The 20,628-nt window shown below is 48.1% G+C and overlaps 1 protein-coding gene across 1 annotated transcript in view; it reads left to right on the top strand.

Moving 5' to 3' along the window:
• Positions 1 to 16,752: 16,752 nt before the first annotated feature.
• LOC116830296 (stimulated by retinoic acid gene 6 protein-like) overlaps positions 16,753 to 20,628 on the top strand; it is a 42,618-nt gene continuing 38,742 nt past the window's right edge. Inside the window, exon 1 of the mRNA XM_032789710.2 lies at positions 16,753 to 16,974. Coding sequence (XP_032645601.1) covers positions 16,955 to 16,974 — 20 coding nt within the window. The 5' untranslated portion in view covers positions 16,753 to 16,954. The remainder of the gene's footprint in view (positions 16,975 to 20,628) is intronic.

Here is a 20,628-nt window from a genome sequence, read left to right as displayed (position 1 = left end):
CATGGCCTTGGCTGCCACACTATTACAAAACAATGAAGTGGGAAAGCTACTGCCAGTAGCATATGAATCCAGGAAATTACAAGAACCAGAAATAAATTTTGATCCCTGTGAATGTTAATACCTAGCAGCCATCTGAGCAGTACCATTTTTTCAGCCTCTTACAGGAACAGATCCTATTACTATCTGAAGCACCCACACTCCTCTCAAGTACATTTTATCAGGGAGATTGATGAGAGGTAAAGTCTCAAACACCCAAATGGCTCAATGGACACTTATTTTAGTTAACAGAGGGGTGACCACAGAAACAGTGTCCAAGCAAGACATGCTAACACATGCCCTATTGAAAAAGGGAATTGACATGAATGTCACTCTGGAGCAAAGAATTGCCTTGGTACAGGCACCTTCACTGGAAGAATTAGATCCCGTGGGCCAAAAAGAGCATGTCTGGTTTATGGACAGGTATGCAGTGGTAGTAAAAGGGAAAAGATGTGTAAAATAGGCTGCCATTAATTTAGAAGAGGAAGTCATTCAGGGACATTTAGACCATGGATTGGCTCAGCATGCCGAGCTCCACACAATTTATCAGGTTTTAAGGAAATATGAAAATTCCCCACAGCCCATGTATATTTATGCTGATAGTGATTTTTGTGTGAAGGGGATAGTTTTGGTTACCTGACTGGCATAGGAACGGATGGAAAGCAGCAGATGGAAAGGATATTGCATATTTAGAGGAATGGAAATGGATTTACCAGTGGGTAACAAAGAACCCTAAACAGTAAAAGGTGCAGCCTAAAGGCACACAGTAAAGGAATGGGTATGGAGGCCACCTGGAATAATCGGTCGATACAATAGCCCTACAGCATGACATAGCAGTTGTAACCAGAAGTCAGAAAAGGAATGTCTGTGTTGACACATCTAAGCCAACAGATGGCACTACAGACCACCTTAACCGAGTTCCAGGAAAGTTAGAAAGACAGGAGTTACTTAATGTAGCCCATCAGTTTATGCATGAAGGAGTGGAAGGGATTTTAAGAAAGCTAAAGCAAGTAGCAGGATGGGAGTGTATGGAAGATGATGTTAAAACGTGGGTACGTAATTATGTCTGGTGCGCTCAGGACAAGGCTCATCCTCCACACTGGCAACCCATGATGTGCCAACGAAGGCTTGGGCTGTGGCACAGGGTTCAAATTGAGTTTATTGATAAATTGCCAAGGAGTAAGGAGGGATTCCAGTATTTATTGGTGATGATTGATTCCTTTTCAGGATGGATGGATAATAGCACCAGGGTAGTGGCCAAAAAGTTTAATGAGGTAGTATGTAGATATGGTACCCTCAAAATAATAGATTCTGATGATGGGGGAGCCTTTGTAGGAGAAATGTTTACAACAATGATACAAGCCTTGGGAATTAAACAAAAGCTCCATATACCATACTGGCCTCAGTCCTCAGGCCAAGTAGAGCGCATGAATCGCACTATTAAGGAAGCTCTCCGGAAGGTAGTAAATCACACAGGGAATGACTGGCCAGATAAACTGCCTCTGATTTTGGCTGCCATCCGCAGCAGTAATAGACTAAGGAGAAAAATTCACCTCTTCCAAATTCTGTTTGGACATCCAATGTGCGGAGTGATTGATCCTAGTTACCTGGTACAGGGATAAGAAGAGAGCTCTAATATAACCCAGCATGATTATTTTCAATGGCTTAACCCTATACTGGAGGGTGGTATTATCAGGCCATCAGACACATGAACAACAAAATTCAAAACCAAAGACCCACAAAGGCAGCCCTGTGGGAAACAGGGGACCAAGTCATGTAACTTAAAGTGGGAAAAAGGGGTCACTCACTGGAATCAAAGTGGATAGGCCCTTACTCCATAGTGGACCAGCTTAGCCCATTGATATACCATATTGAAAAATGGAAAACTGAAATGGGTATATGTTTCACAAATTAAATTGTTTATAAAATAATCATGTTTAATTCTTTGCAGAAAAGGACATCCTGGAACCTGAGCATGAGGCACTGCTTAACCACCGCAATTTTAACCTACGGAAAAGAAGACTCCATTGTAAGGTCTGGCTTTACCTGCTTCTGGGAACTTTTAGTGTCCAGATAATTAGAGCAAATCATGGGAGAAGATGCAATCCTCCTTATGTGCCAATATTTAAGGAATAATTCACTCCTCGCCAACCAATCATGGATTCCTACCTGGGATCTGATGATCCTCATGGAATGGTATGATAAAAACACTAGCCAAATCTTAAAGCCCTTAGGCAATACCAGTGTGTATGCCTGGGAAGGGGAAGAGGGACTTAAAGTTCACCTCATAAACACCACAGGAATACCAAAGCACTGGGAAATAGGGGTTAAAATAGAGGGTCCCTATGGGGATACCACCTGGCGTTCCAGCTATCTATGATTACCTGTTAAGACTGGAACAATACTAACAGTTATTAGGGATACTGTCCAATACCCCATAGTGAATTGAATTCCCAGACATATGCCCCAGAACCTGGACCAGAGACTATGCTTTCAAAAGAGGTACCCCAATTAAGATAAAGAAACCAAAATTGTTTGTGACTCAAAGTTATCCAGTAAAAGTCTTGTTAAATCCACTATTTGTAAAAATGAAAATTGGTATGTATTGGACTCAGTTGAATGTGTCTAAATTGGAACCTAAATGTTTACTCTACTCCCTTCCTATTATAACAGCCTGGATAAAAACACATGAACACTTCAATGGCTGAGCAAAACGAGATGTAGTAGACACCATATTAGGAGGAGTTGGATTTGGAGCAGGAACTATAAACACTCTAGACTTGGAGGTAATTAAGAATAAGTTAAGTTTCTTGTCATAACTGCAAGATAGTCTAATTCACAAGCAGGCAGATAATACTGTGGATTTGGTACAAATAGGTCTGGGAAATCTAAAGGCAACATGAAATATGTGGCGGTGACTAAACACCACCTCCTGGCTGCTATATAAACAACAAATAGAATTAGGGAATAAAACTGCCTTGGCCATAGGATGTACTGAGACGCAAATTCTTAGTTTAGCATCACTTGAACACAAAATGTTTTGAGTAATGTCTGGGAATGTTTGGGTATTAACGCATCTTTTCAAACAACAGAAGAGGTTCTGGTTTGACACCTACAAATATGAATGGATGCAATATGTTTCCAGCATGGTTAAGCCTGATTTATTATTAGGTGAAATTATTGTTAAAATTGCTCACCAACAGTCTGCGGTGACAGAAATACAGAAAGTGAGCCCGCTCCCAAAATTGACCACGGGATCCTTTTGGCTACCCTGGGTTATGGGTCAGTGGTCTGGGAAAGAGAAGAAATTATTGGACACCCAAGGATGTACGGAGTGGAGCCCTCAGAAATGGGTGTGCTTGTCCCTACCTGTCACCACAGAACCATGCAGCAAGGACACATCATTGGAAACGTGTATGAGACTGTGTTGGGGCGACTGCTCCCTCCAACTTGAGAGAGGGCTAGAATAGGCCAGAACAGCTGCACAGGCTGGCAGCCAATTAGGGAAGGGCCTACTGAGAGCCAATCAGGGTCAAGATTAGAGCCAGCCAATCAGAGCTAGGCGAGGCCCTATGTAAAGGCTGCCTAGGAGAGGAACAGGTAGTTTTCTCTCAGACTTTCGTGGGGGAAGGTCTGTCTCTGGAGCAGGAGACCAGCACCTTGAATAGAGCAGTGCTGGGAAAGGGCAGAAGAAGCTGGGGAGCTCCAGCCAAGGAAAATCCCAGGCTGAGGGCCTTCCTAAAAAGGGTCAAGTGGGTGCACAGGGCCAGAGGGGAAATGGCCCAGAGACAAAGTCTGATAAGAGGAGAGAAGAAGGGCAGGGTGGCTGCTGCTAGAGGGTCCCTGGGTCAGGACCCAGAGTAGGGGGTGGGCCTGGGTCCCCCCGCTTCCACAACACCTGGCTGAGGAGGAGCATGGCCTGATACAGGCTGTGGCTGGCTACTGTGACAAAGGGACTAGACTTTGAGGCTGCTAGACTTTGAGATGACTTCTAGAATAGGTGCAGATGGAGGACTGCTGCTAACACCAGACCCCCGGAAGGGGGTAAGACCAGAGCAGTGCGCACTGCTGGAGGGCAGTGTCCTGAAGAGGACGCTGATGAGCAGGGAACCACGCAGGTCCGGACATCAACAGGGGAGTAGATGACTGACGGGACACCACCGGCAGATGGCGCCCTGCAGAAGACAGAGCTAATACCAGACATGCCAGTGGGAGGCGTGTGGTGGTGAGTCCCAACCCTGTCACAGGGATGAACTAGAAAAGGTGATTCCGTTTTTACAATGGACACAGAGGGATATAGGGAAGTGTGTCATTCAGATATTACATGCCAATGGAGACCTGCTAAAAATTGCAAAGTCTGAAAAAGAACTGACAGCCTATCATTGGTATGATGTTTTTACAGACTGGTCCCTGACCTCTAAGGGCATATTGGCTATTATGTTTCAGGCATTACCAGTTGTGTTAATATTGTCCTGTGTTTGCTTGCTAAGAATGTGTTGTATGTGCTGTTGGACAAAAATAATGCTTGTTAAATTACAACCACAAGCTCAAATTGTCTCGCAGTATATTGCTATGAAACAATTGTATAAAATATGACCCACTCAAGAATTGTTCTTAAGGGGGTCAAAAGGGGGATATGTAGTAGTAGGATTTTATGATGTATTTTGTATAATTTAGAATGAAGGATTAAAAAAATAATACTGTAGCATGTATTAAACGTATTGGTGTATGATTTGATCATATCCTGACAGCCACTCTTTTTGCACAGCAGAAAGGAACGGCCTAATGGGCCATTTGGTAAAAATGCATCAGCCGGAATCTGTGTCTGGACTGAATTCAAAGCAATAACAGACCTTTTAAGGTCACCACTTTGTGGGTTTAGCATTTTAAAAGAAGTAAAAGAATGCAATGATTGTTTTTCCTTTGCATTGCAACTTGATGTTCCTGTTCAAAATGTTCTGTGTAAATCAATTCTGTTTTGTGTGAGAATGAGGAATGTGTGTATTAAGAGACAAGTGTGAAGGCCATCACTGAACCAGATGCTCTAGGGAGGAACCGGAGACAGATGCAAGGGCGTCAGGAGGCTGCAACACGCTCCTATTGAAATGTCAGAGGTGGGCAGATTGAGGACTTTAAATATGACACAGGCACCTATCAATGGTGACACAATAGCTGTGATCAAAACCAGCATGGGAGAACGCCCTGAGAGACTTGATAAGGGATGAGAAAGACAATTTAAGAAAACGGACACTTGTCAAACATTGATTGCAGCATGACCGTGCAAAACTTGTTGGTCCCAATGAAGGAAAATTATATAAACAGGGTGTCTTGCCATGAAACTTTGGCTTCGTCCTGCCAGGACTTCCCCAGAGCATCGTATCATGACCAACGGAACCCGGCTCCTTCCTACTTGTGATCAACCTAGCTGGCCCCGGATTGATCCGGACTAGTAACTATAACATCAACTGGCGGGGCAGTGTGTGTGATGTGATTGAATGCATATGCTAATTATTTGTATGTTCAGTAAACACAGCATATGGCCTTTTCCCCTGAAAAAGATCCCATGTGTTCCTTATAAGCATAACACTATCTATCCCCTTTCGCCCCCTCTATCTAGCTATCTATTCATTTATCTCCTTTCGCCCCCTCTATATATGTATAATTCTGTCTATCCCCTTATGCCACCTCTATCTATCTCTGTCTGTCGCAGCAATGTCTCAAGTAAAACAGAAGAGACACCAGAAAAAGCACAGCCTATCTGATGCTATTTTTTAAAATAAATTATTTGCCAGCTATTTAATCACATTTTAGCAGAAACTCAATTCACAGATTTCTTAGCGAAGGGAGCCTTTCTGCTAAATAGTACATCTGCATGTCAGCCAAAGCTGTCTTCAGGATACTGGACAAAAGATGGAACAACATATAAAATGCCAGATTCAACAGCAAGAGAGGTGACAACTTGCCGGTGTTACCTAAAATAACCAGATGTGTCCCTCACCATTTGCAGTACTTTCTTGTACTTCCCAATGCCTTGAATACTGCAAACAGCAAAGTTATCTCATTGGAAATTAGTTATCTAAGGTCACTGACATGCTTTTAGTCCACAAACCGAACTTGATGGAATGAAGTATACTGACTTAAAATGTCTCCTAGTTCATTCTGCGAGAGAGGCATACTGATGTAGAGGCTGGCCAATTTGTGTTATTTTCTAGAAGCTGGACTCTCCATTACCAAATGACTCTTGAATTGATGCTTTTAAATTCTCTCGTTTAGAAGTGCCTACATGCCCTTTGGGTCCCTTTCTCTCCTCCCCTCTTAGACAGTGTTGGAAATATGCCTGCCACGGCTGGGCTCTGGTACCTCTCACAACAAACAGCTCTTTAAATCAGAACAACCCAGTAATTCAAGATGACTCCTTACACGGGGAAATCAAACTAAAGGTTAATCAGCCAACCTCACACAGCCAGCTGTATTGCACCGATATCCAAACCAGAGAATAAGGTGCTTAGATACCATAGTAAGAGGCCACAGAAGTAACTTAGAAATGTGTAAAATTACTTGTGTAAGGGCTTGTCGCAGGTCAGAGCAACTGCACTTGTATTTCTCTTTGGTGGTCTCTCAAGGGCACACTCTAGGCTCCCAGCTGCCCCGCAGTTACCTCTTTTGGGCAGAGATCTGCGTCTCTCTCCTTCCTGGCCTGGGTTTTTCCAGGCTGAACAGTTCCTTGCCTATACTGTGATGTCCCCAGCAAGCTAGACTTCTAAACAGGCCAGCGTCTTTTTGCTTTCTCTCCAAAGGCTTATGAACAGTGTAATTGTCAGCGTTTATAAGTTACCACATTGCTCTTTCTGAGCAAGCACATTTATTCTTAAGGTGAAAGCATTCCAGAGAAAACATTAAAAACAATATACATTTATATACATATGTTAAAGGTTTACCATCAAGACTTACTGGGCCTCATATAGGCTAAAGTCCTTCCAACCTCCCCTAGGAAGGATTGGGACCCTCCGTGGTAGGAAGGCTATTAAACTCAGACAATTTATTTAAAAGTCCTTTCTCTATTGTTCTCTAAAGTATCCAGCCTGAACTAGCATATATGAGCCTCTCTGGGGGGTGGTACTTCCCTGGAGGTGTTACAATCTGAGTTAATTTGCCTAATCAACCCCCCTGTCCCCCAGTTCTTAGTTCCCGGAGGAGCTGTGGTCACCCTCCCCCATGGAATTACATACAGTCACTGGCCTAACTTAATACAATAAGAACTCCCAAAGATATTGCAGGAAATTGCCGTATCTGTCCCAGTCTACACTTGAAAAGTTAGTAAGATAGTTATTTTTACATTTCCAAGTGTAGGCAAACCCTAAGTGTTGGCAGGATTGGACCCGTAAAGCAAGATGTAAAATAGACAACAAAAGAAGAGGTGTTGGAGAGGAGGGAAGGATGAAGGGTTGCAGTACAGATGTGTGGTGATTTTGACTCTGGATGTAGTTGCAAGTGTTTACAGTATTGCCAATCCCAAAAGTTCAGATGAGGTGTTTATTTTTTTTAAAGAATTAAATCATTTTTTGCTTTCTTCTGATTCCCCTCCCCCCCCCCCCACTTCTACTCCATTTACGGATGTGTGCACTCCTCTACTCACGCAGAGCAAATTCTGGCCCTAACTGGAGACTCTCACCTAAAGGGCCTGCTCGACATCAGGGCCTCAGTGCTAAGGACCCTTATAACATTGCGAAGAGACAGTTCTTACTCAACAGCTTACCGATATCGATCTGCAAAACATAGTCATGAATATGGGACAATGGAACTGGAAAGACGGTTACTCACACTTTGTAACGTGTTGTTCTCGAAGATGTGTTGCTCATACCGTTCCATTCGGTGATTCCCAAGCCTTACCCTAGGCGAGGGGTTGAAGTGAGCGTGGCAGCCTGGAGTACTGCTGTGCCCAAAGGCTCGCGTCGTCCGAGACTGCGTGACCCAACGCATAGTGCGAGCAAAAGTGTGGGATCGATGATAGGCGGCAGATCGGCCAAATCTCTTGATGGGCAACGTGCGGCCAGGAAGGTCCGCTGAGGAAGCTTGAGCTCTAGTAGAGTGCGCCGTAAGCGCCCAAAGGGACATGACTAGCTCGTAGCACGTGCGAAATGGACAGCAGTTACCCAGGAGGAAATCCTCGTGGAGAGAGACTGGCAGACCTTTCATCCGTCCTGCACCCACCCAAACAGCTGCGGAGACTTCCGGAAGGGCTTGTTCTTTCCACCAATAGAAAGCTAGTGCTCGCGCCACATCAAGGTGTGTAGCTGCTGTTCCATGGCCGACGAAGCAATGAGCGCTTCGGGAAGAAAAACCAGGAAAAATGTCTTGGCTAGTAATGGAAGGCAGACACCCACTCAGGGAGGGAATGCAGACTGAAGGTCGCAGTTTGTACTTGTGTCTTTAATGGAAGACAGATAGGGAGGTCCACAAGTGAGGGCTCGATCTCAGACAACCCTTCTCGCGGAGGATGATCGCTCACCTAAGAAGACCGTCTTCCATGATAGGTAGAGGAGCGAAAGTCGCGAGTGGCTCAACGGGGCGGTAAAAAACAGCCTGTTTAGGACCAGAGTTCAGGTCCCAGGAGGGGGCAAGGGTGATAGAGCGGCGGGGAATGGTACGATCCAGGCCCTTAATGAAGCGAGAGACTCACTGGGTGGAGAGAAACACCGAATGCCCACACCTCTCCCGGATGGAAAGGTGACTATGCTGCAAAAGGTGCACCTTCAGAGAGAAGTCGCCAGGCCTGTTGCTTTAAGGTGCCAGAGTAGTCTAGGGGTGGGATTGATGCCTGTAATGGAGAGGCATCGTGCGATGCGCACCAGGCCGCGAAGCGCGTCAATTTGCGATCGTACGGTCCAACGGGTGAGGGCTTCCTGCTACTATGAGAATGCGCTGTACTCGGATTGGAAACAGCACAACTCCTCAGCGTTCCAGGCCATGCAGGAGCCATTGCCGTGAAAGGTGGAGGGAACGGCAGGGGTCGCGCATTAACGAAGCCTCCCGTGGTCCCTGGGTGATTCAGGGTCCGGGAACACAAGGGGAAGGGGAACGACGGGCCGACTAGACAGAATCCAGGAGGGTGGTGTACCCAGGGTTGCCTGGGCCACGCAGCGGCGATCAAGAATAATGCGCTTTGTCCCTGCGGAGCTTGAGCAGGATCCTGTTGCACCAAAGGAAACAGAGGGAAGGCATAAAGCAGGCGGTGTTTCCAGGGCAGGAGGAATGCATCAATTATCGAGGTCCAGAGGGAGAAGGCCCCTGCGAATGAGCAGAACTCCTGGACTTCCTGTTCGAGTGGGAAGAGCCGAAAGGTTACGAGGGAGACCCCACCCTGGAAGATGGAATATGATATGATGTCCGGGCCGAATAGACCACCGTCGTGCAGAGGGAGACCTGTCAGCCGAATCTGCAGGGAGTTCCGGACTCCCGGGAGGAAGGATGCTACTAGGTCCACCTGGTGGGCTATGCAGAAGTCCCACAGGTGAATGGCCTCCTGACACAGGGGAGACGAGCGGGTCCCTCCCTGCCTGTTGATGTAGTACATGGCCGTTGTGTTGTCCGTAAACACCGAAACACAACGGCCACGAAGATGCTGTTGGAATGTCTGGCAGGCTAGGCGAACGGCTCTCAACTCCCGGACATTTATATGGAGGTTGAGCTCTTGGGCTGACCAACGACCCTGTGTCCGCAAGCGACCTAGATGGGCCCCCCAGCCGAGGGATGACGCGTCCGTTGTCAAGGTCAGTGAGGGCTGCTGTGGATGAAACGGCATCCCCGCACAAACTAGGGACGGGTCCAGCCACCAGTTGAGGGAGCGTAGGGGACCTGGAGGGATCGTGACAAGGACGTCCATTGGGTCCCTGCTCGGGCGGAAGACCGAGTGGAGCCACGTCTGAAAGGGCCGCATGCGGAGCCTGGCGTACTTGGTGACGTGTGCATGCGGCCATATGGCCCAGCAGAGCGAGGCAGTTGCAAGCCGAAGTGAGATGAGCAGCTTGCAAGTCCCGTATAATTGAGGTGATTGCTTGGAAGCGGGTCTGGGGCAAGTAGGCTCTGGCGAGGGAGGAGTCCAGGGTCGCTCCTATGAAGTCCAGCCTCTGTGTTGGAACTAGCATGGACTTTTCCACATTGAGTAGGAGGCCCAATCGGGCGAAGAGGTCCGTGATCATGGAGACGTGCTGATGGACTTGGGCTTGTGAGGCGCCTTTGATGAGCCAGTCGTCCAGATACGGGAAGACATGTATCTGCTGCCTGCGAAGATGTGCGGCGACGACTGCCATGCACTTTGTAAAGACCCTCGGGGCCGCAGACAGGCCAAAGGGAAGGACAGCGAATTGAAAGTGCTGCTGGTTGATTGTGAACCGAAGGTACTTCCTGTGCGGGGGAAAAATCGCTATGTGGAAGTATGCGTCCTTCATGTCGAGGGCGGCGTACCAGTCTCCAGGATCCAAAGACGGGATAATAGTTCCCAGGGAGACCATGCGGAATTTCAACTTGAGCAGCCACTTGTTGAGTCCCCGCAGTTCCAGAATCGGTCAGAGGCCTCCCTTGGATTTGGGGATGAGGAAATAGCGGGAGTAAAACCCCTTCCCCCTCTTGGGTAGCGGAACTTCCTCTATGGCTCCTGCAGCGAGGAGAGACTGCACCTCGTGCCAGAGGAGCTGCTCATGAGAGGGGTCCCTGAAGAGGGGCCGGGAAGGGGGGCGGAAAGGTGGGGATGAAGCAAACTGGAGGTGGTATTCTTGCTTCACCGTGCGTAGCACCCACAGGTCGGAAGTAAGTTGTGACCACGCCGGAAGGAAGTAGGAAAGGTGGTTGGAGAAAGGGGGAAAAGGATCCTGTGCTGAGTTTGGTATGCCATCCCCGGGCGTACCTTCAAAAGTTGCCCTTGGGTCCTGGTGGGGCCTTAGAGAGTCCTTGAGACTGCCCTGCGTGGGGGCCAGACTGGCGCCTCCGCCCACCCCGCCCTCGCCTCCTGTTGAAGTCCTGCCTGTTTCGCGGCGGAAAGTACGGGCGGCGGGGTTGGGGCCTAAAGGGTCTACGCTGGGTCACAAGGGTGTGCATCCCGAGCAACCTCATGATGACCCTGTTGTCCTTTAGGCTTTGCAGCTGAGGATCAGTTTTGTCGGAGAACAAACCCCGGCCCTCAAAGGGTAAGTCCTGTATGGTGTACTGTAGCTCCGATGGCAGGTTGGAGACCTGGAGCCAGGAGATTCGCCTCATTGTGATGCCTGAGGCTACAGTCCTGGCAGCCGAATCGGCCGCGTCAAGGGATGCTTGGAGAGTCCTGCCAACCTTCTTGCTCCTCACGAAAGCTGCAAATCCTGGCGCGAGTCAGGGCAGCAAGTCAGTAAAGCGGCCAGGTGTTGTAGTTGTAGCGGCTTAACAGAGCCTGCTGGTTGGCCACTCGGAGCTGTAGGGCACCTGCCGAGTACACCTTGCGCCCCAGCAGGTCCATCCGCCTAGCCTCCTTGGATTTCGGGGCAGGCGCCTGTTGACCATGGCGCTCCCTCTCGTTAACTGATTGTACAACTAAAGAGGAGGGGGGAGGGTGGACATACAAGTGTTCGTACCCCTGGGAAGGCACCATGTATCTCCTCTCGACCCCTTTTGCCGTCGGCGGAATGGAGGCTGGGGACTGCCAGAGGGTTTCGGTAGTAGCCTGGATGGTCCTGATGAATGGCAGGGCCACGCGCGTCCAGGTATCAACGGCCAGGATGCTGACTACCAGATCATCCACCTCCGGCACTTCCTCTACCGGAAGGTTGATGTTCAGAGCCACCCTACGAAGAAGGTCCTGGTGGGCTCTTAAATCTATCGGTGGCGGCCCCGAAGAAGAGGAGCCTGCCACGGCCTCATCCGGGGAAGAGGAGGAAGATATCCCGGGAATGAGAGGGTCCTGGATGGTACTCTGCTCCTGTGGTGGATCTTGCTCGGAATGCTCAGGGGAGTCTGGAGGATGGGTGACATGTTCCTCTGACTCTTCCGGAGGTGGGCGGGATATGGTGGCTTCCGGCGCCCTGCATTCCAAAGCAACTGTAGGGGCCAGGGCCAGGGGAGCTTGATGGTATGCCCAGGGTGTCCAAAAGTGCCACTGCTGAGGCCCTACATCATGGGGACGTGTGTCTTGGAAAAGTCCTGTGGGCATCTCAGTATCACGGTCCCGACCATAGGAGCTATCCGCCTGCGAGGAGGTAGATTCTCGTCCGGACGGCCACAGAGGGGCAGGAAATGTAGGCACTGAAGTGCCAATAGGCCTCGCAGCTCGGGGTCGTGGGGACCAGTGTCGGTACGCATAGCGGTACCGCGAGCCTGACCGGGACCTGCGACTGGCTCGGTGCCGGGAGGTCGACTGGGACCTCGAGCCCCTATGGCGAGATCTGCTCCGGGAAGAACGGTCCCTGTGACGGTGCCGGGAGCTCGACCAGTGCCGCGAGTAGCGGGACGGGGAGCGAGAGACAGACCGGTGCCTTGAGGGCGACCGGTACCGCGAGCTTGACCGGTGCCTTGGGGAGCGGTGCCATGATTGTGAGCGGTGCCGGGGTGAGCGGTGCCGGGGTGAGCGGTGCCGTGAAGTTGAGCTGTGGCTTGCCCCTGGAGAGACTCCTGCGTACTGGCGGTGCCGGGGACACGGGCGGTGCCGGGTCTGTCATGGCTATTAGGTCTCTTGCCGCTGAAAACGTCTCCGGCGTTGATGGCAAGGTCAGCTCGACCGCGGCCGGTGCCGGGGAGCTTCCAGGCGCCGGACTCGACGGCCCGCGCGGGGCTGGAGTCAACGGAGCCAGTTTAGGCGGTGCCGCAGCCGGGGTCGGTGCCGGCGGTCTGCCTTAGCCGCAGCCTCTGTCTGCTATGCGGGCGTAGAGGAGCCCGTCCGAGGCTTAGCCGACTTCGACCTCGGAGAGAGGGAGCGGTGCGGAGTTGCCTTCGGTGTCGTCTGCGGTCGGTGCCAAGGAGCCTTAGCGGTACTGACCATGCTCGGTGCCGGGGGGGCGGCCTCGCTCACTTGCTGGCTTGTACTCGGTGCCGGCGAGGGTGCTAACACCGCTTCCATGAGGAGCTGCCTGAGTCTAATGTCCCGCTCCTTCTTTGTGCGCAGCTTAAACGCCTTGCAAATGGGGCACTTAGACGATAAGTGCGATTCCCCGAGGCACTTAAGACAGGAGTCGTGGGGATCCCCTGTCGGCATTGGCCTATGGCAGGCTGTACATTGCTTAAAGCCCAGCGAGCCAGGCATGGCTACGGTACCGGGCGCGGGGTAGGGGGAGAGCCCCAGACCCCACGAAAACTTTACTAACAATTATACTAACAACTATAACTCTAACTGTCACTAATCTAATTAACTATGTAAAACAAAGAACGATTAAGGTAACAAGAACGAAGATAAGCGAGTAGCTAGGGAAAATGTGGAGGTCAGCTAAACCACACTCCACTGTTCCAACGACCGACACGGGCGGTAAGAAGGAACTGAAGGGTGGCCGGGTCGGCTGGGGTATTTATGCGTCGCCATGGTGGCGCCACTCCAGGGGGCGCCCAGCCGACCCGCTGAGTATTGCTAGGGTAAAAGTTTCTCCGACGGCTGTGCACGCGGCGCGCACACACCTAACTGGAATGGATATGAGCAATCACTCGAAGAAGAACTGCATGTTTCTCAATAGAAGCTACCAAACTTACATGAAGTGGGAACAACTTTTAATCCCTGCTGAGATGAGCCATATTCATACTGGTGACAGCAGTATCAGTGCAATTGCTCACTAGCAATGCTGTGATGCATCAGGCCCCTGTACATTTTTACATCTGAGGGAGGCTTGCTTTCTGAAGAAATCAGTTTATTCCATCAAGTTCTGACCATGCTAGAGCTTGCACTGGCACAGTCTTCCACTCTCTGGCAACTCAGGGAAAGTGTCCCACAGACAGCGCTTTCCATCTGTCCTTCAAGTGTCAGCCCAGAGCCCAGTGGGAGACACCACATTAGCTGGTACTTTGAGATACAAAAAGGAGATGGTAAGCACTGTAATGCAGTCTTAGTGACCCTGCATCTTCACTCCCATGCAGCCCCTGCCCCAGTCTGTCCTCACCCACTAGCCCTTATGTCTGTCTGTGACCCCCAGCAACCCTATGTGCCCCATGCTGTCTGTCTCCCCATATCCCCTGTCTCCTGACCTGGCAGGTGCTGTGAATAAGGTAGGCTCTTTCTCATCCCCATGGAAGCTGGGGCTGGCTGGGAACTGCTGCTCTGTTCTAGTGCCACAGTACCGTCTGGTGGGCAAAAGGCAGAACTGCTGCAACTTTCTGGCAAAAAGTTACTTTCTGCAGAAAAAATATGCATGGCATATTAATTATGGATGCACACAGTGGCACAGAATTCCCCAAGGAGTAGCTTTTTTGGCACTTTATACATCACAGCTGCACCAGGTGGTAAAAATCCCATTCTTTCCTTGTTCCTCATGGCTGGTTACTTTTAAGGGGAACTGTACTGCCATAGCAAGTGGTATCCCAACTTCATATTTGTTAAATTATGTTGCTGCTACAGGATTTCACCTAGTGTCTCCAAGAAGCAGCAACAGAACTGCCTATGCTAACTGAGCTGAGAGAAACGGAGTAGAAAGTGAAGTCTAGGATACCACTTGTGTCTAAAGGAAACAAAGAAACTTCCAATTAGAAGCGGTAGTATCTGAGACCTAAGGCTATGTTTTATACCTTTGGGTGTCTTTAGTTTATGCTCAAATGAGACTAAGGTTGGTGACAGTTGCAGGAATAGTAAATCAGTCATACTAGCAGAGTAATACCACCTCTGGATTCCGGCTCAGAGGGAGAGATTTTCATGTCTGACAGGGTACTATGGGTAGAGAGCAATGTAGGTCAACTGGCATGGTGGTAATAGGCCTTGGAAGAAAGTAGTAGCTTACCACCCACCAAACAGATGGTCAAGACCCTAGCTGATTCAACCCAGGAAGTGGCAGGTGTATTTCTGTACTGGCAGAAGCTCATGAGTGGTCACATATGTGGCGCTAGAAGAGAAACTCAACAAGCATCATTTTCTGTAGAGAAAGTTGAATTATGGGTCAGTGGTGAGGAAGGAGATGTAGATGTAGTTGCTCCAAGAGGCATAAATGAGATCACTTACTCAGGTTTGACATATTATATTAGCCCTAGTCTTTGTCTGAATGCTGTAGTATTTCTTTTCGGAGACACTGTTTAAATACAGACACTTCTGTGACAATGGCAGACTAGTGCTCCATAAGACAGGGAAATCAGGGAGGTCTGTTGAACATTAAAACCTCAGGCTTACCTCCCTGCTGTGCCAAGTCTGATGATACCAGGAAATAGATAGTGTCGCTGAGTAGGCACATCCCATCACTGGTAGCTTGTTAGGATCTGTTGCTATAAGGGCTGATGAAACAGGACTATTTTTGAGTATGCTCTTTTGGAAGGGCTGGTCTATCAAGATTTCCTCCTTTGGAAGTAAGCCAGCCATACTTCCTCACCTTGTTATATTTAATGACAGCATCTGCCCTTAGGAGCTAAACCATCCCCCAAAGACAGTTAATCCAACTCCCACTGCATTCCCTTTGTGGTTTAGGACCATAAGACTGAACAAATGATAATGTTTTTCAGTTTACATAGAACTGACATTGACTAGTGATATCCAATCCTCGACTCTGGGAGCCAGCCTTACCCTGCTCTGCTGTGAGAACCCCCACTCCCGGACTGTTCACGCACAGCCTCTGGCATGTAAGCTGCTCCCAGCTACGTGAGTAAGCACTTTTGGCCGCTGGGATTGTGCGACTGAATGACACTAGCCAATATCTCCATCATCAACCATTTCTTCTGTGAAATGCCGTCACTGGGTTAGCTGTCATGTGAGGACACCTCCAGGCACAAAACCCTGATGCTCATGGGGAGTGTTTTCATATTGATGGTCCCTCTCTTCCTAGTTCTGGTGGCCTATGTTCACATCCTGGTGGCCATGCTAGTGGTGGGTAAACATATGCCACTTAGTATGTTACATTGCCTAGTATTATGTGATCGTTCAATGCAGACTTGCAAAACTGATGAAAAATTAACAGGCCAGGCACAGAGTTGACTCATCTCCCTTTCTTCAGAGGATGAGGAGACTGAAAATGCTCATGGTGTTTATTGACCATTAAAAAGAACTGGGTAAGTGACAGTGTCAGAGTTTGCAAAGAAGATGCAATCGCAGAATCATAGAATTGTCAGGCTGGAAGGAATCTTGACGAGTAATCAAGTCCAACCCTCTGGCGGGATCCAATAAGCCTAGGTCACCCCTGACATGTTTGTCCAATGCATTTTTAAAAACCTCCAACCATGGTGTTTCTACAACCTCCCTTAGAAGCCTATTCCTGAGCTTGAGAAACCATATCCAAATGCATACACCTACACGGTGCTCAACAACTGGATACTGGGTTTCCTGGCTTATAACGATTTCAAATCTCACTTTTAAAGGTCCTGAATTCATGTAACATGCACAGGCATTTTTATAAGGATGGGCGCAGAGAGCATAGTTAAAACTGGATTCATTTCCCAGTGAAAAGCCTGGAAAAAACTAACCAATCAGTCTCTGCTTCAGTGACAGCTGACAGAAAACCACAAACTTACTGGCCAGTAAATCAGGAAGAGGTCACTTCCTCGCCTTTAGAGTTACCCTGGAGTCAGTGTCTGACAGGATTTTTGCTTTCCTGCTGAGCGGAGTACTGAAGCAAGGCGCCTAGGGTGCCCAATGCAGACTGAGAGGATTGCAGCACAGCAGCCAGGAAGAGTGCCCACCAAGTGCCAGCTGTGTTCTGAGATCTGAGTTATTGCTCACATCTGCACCCAGCAGCAGCACCGTGCTTTAGCTCCTCGTGGAGCTCTCTGCTGCACAGCCAAGATGCTCTCTGCAGAGGCATGGTAAGTGTAAGCAGGAAAGCTGGAAGGATGGGCTTGGCTTTGGGGGGGGTTAAAGTGCAGTTGCCCAACTCCTGAGTCCACAAGGGCAGATTTTATACTGTACTTTCAATATGTCATTCAAACGAGAGGTGTGTGGTCTGCAGAATCCAGTCTCTTTTTTTCAATCTGAGTCACCGACTACTGCAGTCCTGAGGCCTCCATTATTGAGGAACTAAAAGAAAAACCCCAACTACAGCAAGGAGCAACATGAGATACACAGCAGTGGGCCCAATTCTGAGTTCACACTGCTTTTACCCAATATAACTGCACTGGCTTCCATAAGTCACTCCTGATGTGTCCTGTGCCACAAGAGAATCAGTGCCAGTGTCAACAAAGGAGGTAAAACACTCACTGAGATTGGCTCTGTTACAGCAGGAAACAGTGTACTGTATCTGGGTTCTGCAGCAAAATGCACTCCCAGCCAAATCCCTCCTACATGGACACAGGCAGGGGCCTGTTAATCATTTCTACCAGTGCTCCGCTTGAGAGCCCTGGTTTAATCGATACCATCACAATCTGTAGAGATCCAGTCTTTCTTTGGTGTATTTTTTTCAGTAAATGTGCTACAGTTATTGGTGGTTTGTATTTGCCCTGATTTTCCAAAATCAGTATATCAGATAATAAACTGGCAAATAGTCGTGCACAAAACTTATCCCATAGTGCTATAAAAACAGTGGAAAATGGCTACACAGCAAAGTAATTGCTATTGTCCTGGAACAGACCGTACATGAAATTCTTGATCACCCATCCCATTTTCATAAAACATGCTCATATCGAGCTGAACCATAAGTCATGGACTTCTTGCAGGAACCACAGAGTATAATTTTCTGTCCTGTGTTATATGGAAACTCAGAATAGATGGGCTAACAGCCCTTTCTGGCCTTAGAATCTATAAGTTAAAGGAGCATCCAGTACCTACTATACATTACTGTCTCAATAACAATCCCAATCAACAGAACAAAGCACATATAGGAATATTACAAGCTCTTTGCGTGATGGAAGAAATCAAAGGACATTCTCTTCATTTGCCAGCCTATACTCTTTTTCCAACATAGGGCACTGAGACTATCTCTCTACGAGTAGAATGATGTGCTAGGTCCCTTGACTAACCTGTCCCACCACAGGGACAGGTGCTTAGGGATTTAGAAGGTCAGAATTACTCTTTCTACTACCTGTGACTCTTCGCTTGTATGGCTTTATATGCAAACTAGAAGGAAGTGTTGATGTAAAGGCCAGTCATGCTCAAACACAAAGTGCCAGGTCCCACTGAGCAGAGTTGGATTAAGATTAGGATTCCCCAAGCAGGACCTTTGCCTTTCTCTTGATTGCACTGTGCCGATGTTTAACTACAGGGGGAAGTTTTCCATCTGTTGTTTAATCAGTGAGATATGATACTCTACTGTGGACTCCTGTGTATGGTATAAGTGCAGTATTTTCTGAAGACTGCTAGATTTGTAACCACCTGTCCAACACAGAACCAGAAATCCCCCCTCACCGGGATTCAAACTCACCATATTTCTGGAGGCTCTGGAGGTAAGGGTGTCCCCAGTTCTCACTTGGAAAGTCAATATAACAGGACTAAAGATCCCAGCCCTCCATGAGCACAGCTTAGCAGGTCAGTTTGTTAACACAGCTCAGATACCAGTTTACCTGTGAGAGCTGTGAACCTGAGGAGCATTCTGGGTACTGCCATGCAAATGAGAACACTGCCTCAAGATTTCTATAGGAAAGGAGCGTTAGTGATCTAAGCTCCGGGGATAGATCCCAGCAAGGTTGATTTATCCCTTAATCCTCCCAAGGCAGATAAAATCCATGCCATACAGCGAGCTCTGGGGAGGTTTCAGATGACAACTCAATAATGAGGGTCCTGTGCTGTTTGGACACTAAACCTCTCAGCATGGCACCTTTTGTAAGTGCAGAGGCTTTTCCCAGGGTCCTTGCCCAAAATGTCATCATCCTGAGGTCTGATTCTGAGCTCACCCTGGTTTACACTCTTGTATCCCAGTGATTTCTGATGCTTGTCTGGAGTAAGTGAGATCAGAATCAGACCCCACTCTGTCCCCACACAGTGCAGCCTGCTTCACATCAGTTAGCTGCTGCTCTCAACCTCTCAGAGATGGCTGCATTTCATTGGTGGTGCACACTGTATATGTAGCTTGTGAGATGCTTTGGGACCTATCAGCTTGGAAAGTGCTATGCAGATGTAAAATACTGGTACAAATTCTGTTTTCAGTTATACTGTAGTGAAAACCATTGTCTTCAAAAGAAGCCACACCACTGCAATTGAAAGAAAATGTGGCCCAGTAGGCCCGCTCCTCAGCTGAATAAATCAGCTAAGCTTCCTTGATGTCAGTGTGAATCCTCCATATTCCAGCAGCTGTGGGTGTACCAGGCCTTGATGCAGTGACACAGAAGACAGTCACTCTGTCGTATGTTGATGAAAACAGTTTGTCCTGAGATGCATTAGAGCCAACACCTACCTCACATTTGCAGGGACTATGAATTGCAAACATTTCCTGGTGTCTATTTTTGGCATTGTGTCTGCTCAACCACTGTCTAGCGCACATTTGAACTCCAGCGGTTGTGTGCAACTGCATGTGTTGGGTCGTGTGTAGTGCTCACTCCTCCAGGCATGCATCTGACGAAGTGGGTATTCACCCACGAAAGCTCACGCTCCAAAACGTCTGTTAGTCTATAAGGTGCCACAGGATTCTCTGCTGCTCCTCCAGGCCCACTCCTTTGGCACCAAAGAGATATGTGGAAGCTATGCAGTAGAAAGAGAGCTGGCACTCTAGAAAATGCAGGTTTGAGTCAGACTGTGTTAACTTAGCTGCAGATTCCCCAAGGGCTGATGCAGGTCTGATGCGAATATGAGTTAAAAAGGGCTCCACAGGCGATCTTGGCAATTACAGGCCGGTAAGCCTAACTTTGGTACCGGGCAAACTGATTGAAATTATAGTGAAGAACAGAATTATCAAACACATAAACAAACACTATTTGTTGGGAAAGAATCAAGATGGCTTTTGTAAAGGGAAATCATGCCTCACCAATCTATTAGAATTCTTTGAGGGGGTCAACAACCATGTGGACCAAGGGTGATCCAGCGGATATAATGTACTTAGATTTTCAGAAAGCCTTTGACAAGGTCCCTCACCAAAGGGTCTTAAGCAAAGTAAGCTGTCATGGGATAAGAGGGAAGGTCTTCTCATAGATCAATAACTGGTTAAAAGATAGGAAACAAAGGGTAGGAATAAATGGTCAGTTTTCACCATGGAGAGAAGTAAATAGCAGGGTCCACAGGTATCTGTACTGGGACCAGTGCTGTTCAATATAGTCATAAATTATCTGGAAAAGGGGGTAAACAGTGAGGTAGCAGTTTCCAGACCATACAAAATTATTCAAGATAATTAAGTCCAAAGCAGTCTGTGAAAAATGACAAAGGAATTTCACAAAACTGGGTGACTGGGCAACAAAATGGCAGATGAAATTCAATGTTGATAAATGCAGAGTTATGCATATTGGAAAACATAATCCCAAGTAACTATACATACAAAATGATGGGATCTAAATTAGCTGTTACCACTCAAGAAAGATCTTGAAGTCACTGTGGATAGT

The sequence above is a fragment of the Chelonoidis abingdonii genome, chromosome 6 (assembly GCF_003597395.2).
Source record: "Chelonoidis abingdonii isolate Lonesome George chromosome 6, CheloAbing_2.0, whole genome shotgun sequence".
Lineage (NCBI taxonomy): Eukaryota > Metazoa > Chordata > Testudines > Testudinidae > Chelonoidis > Chelonoidis abingdonii.
This window is presented reverse-complemented; position numbering and strand designations above follow the sequence as displayed.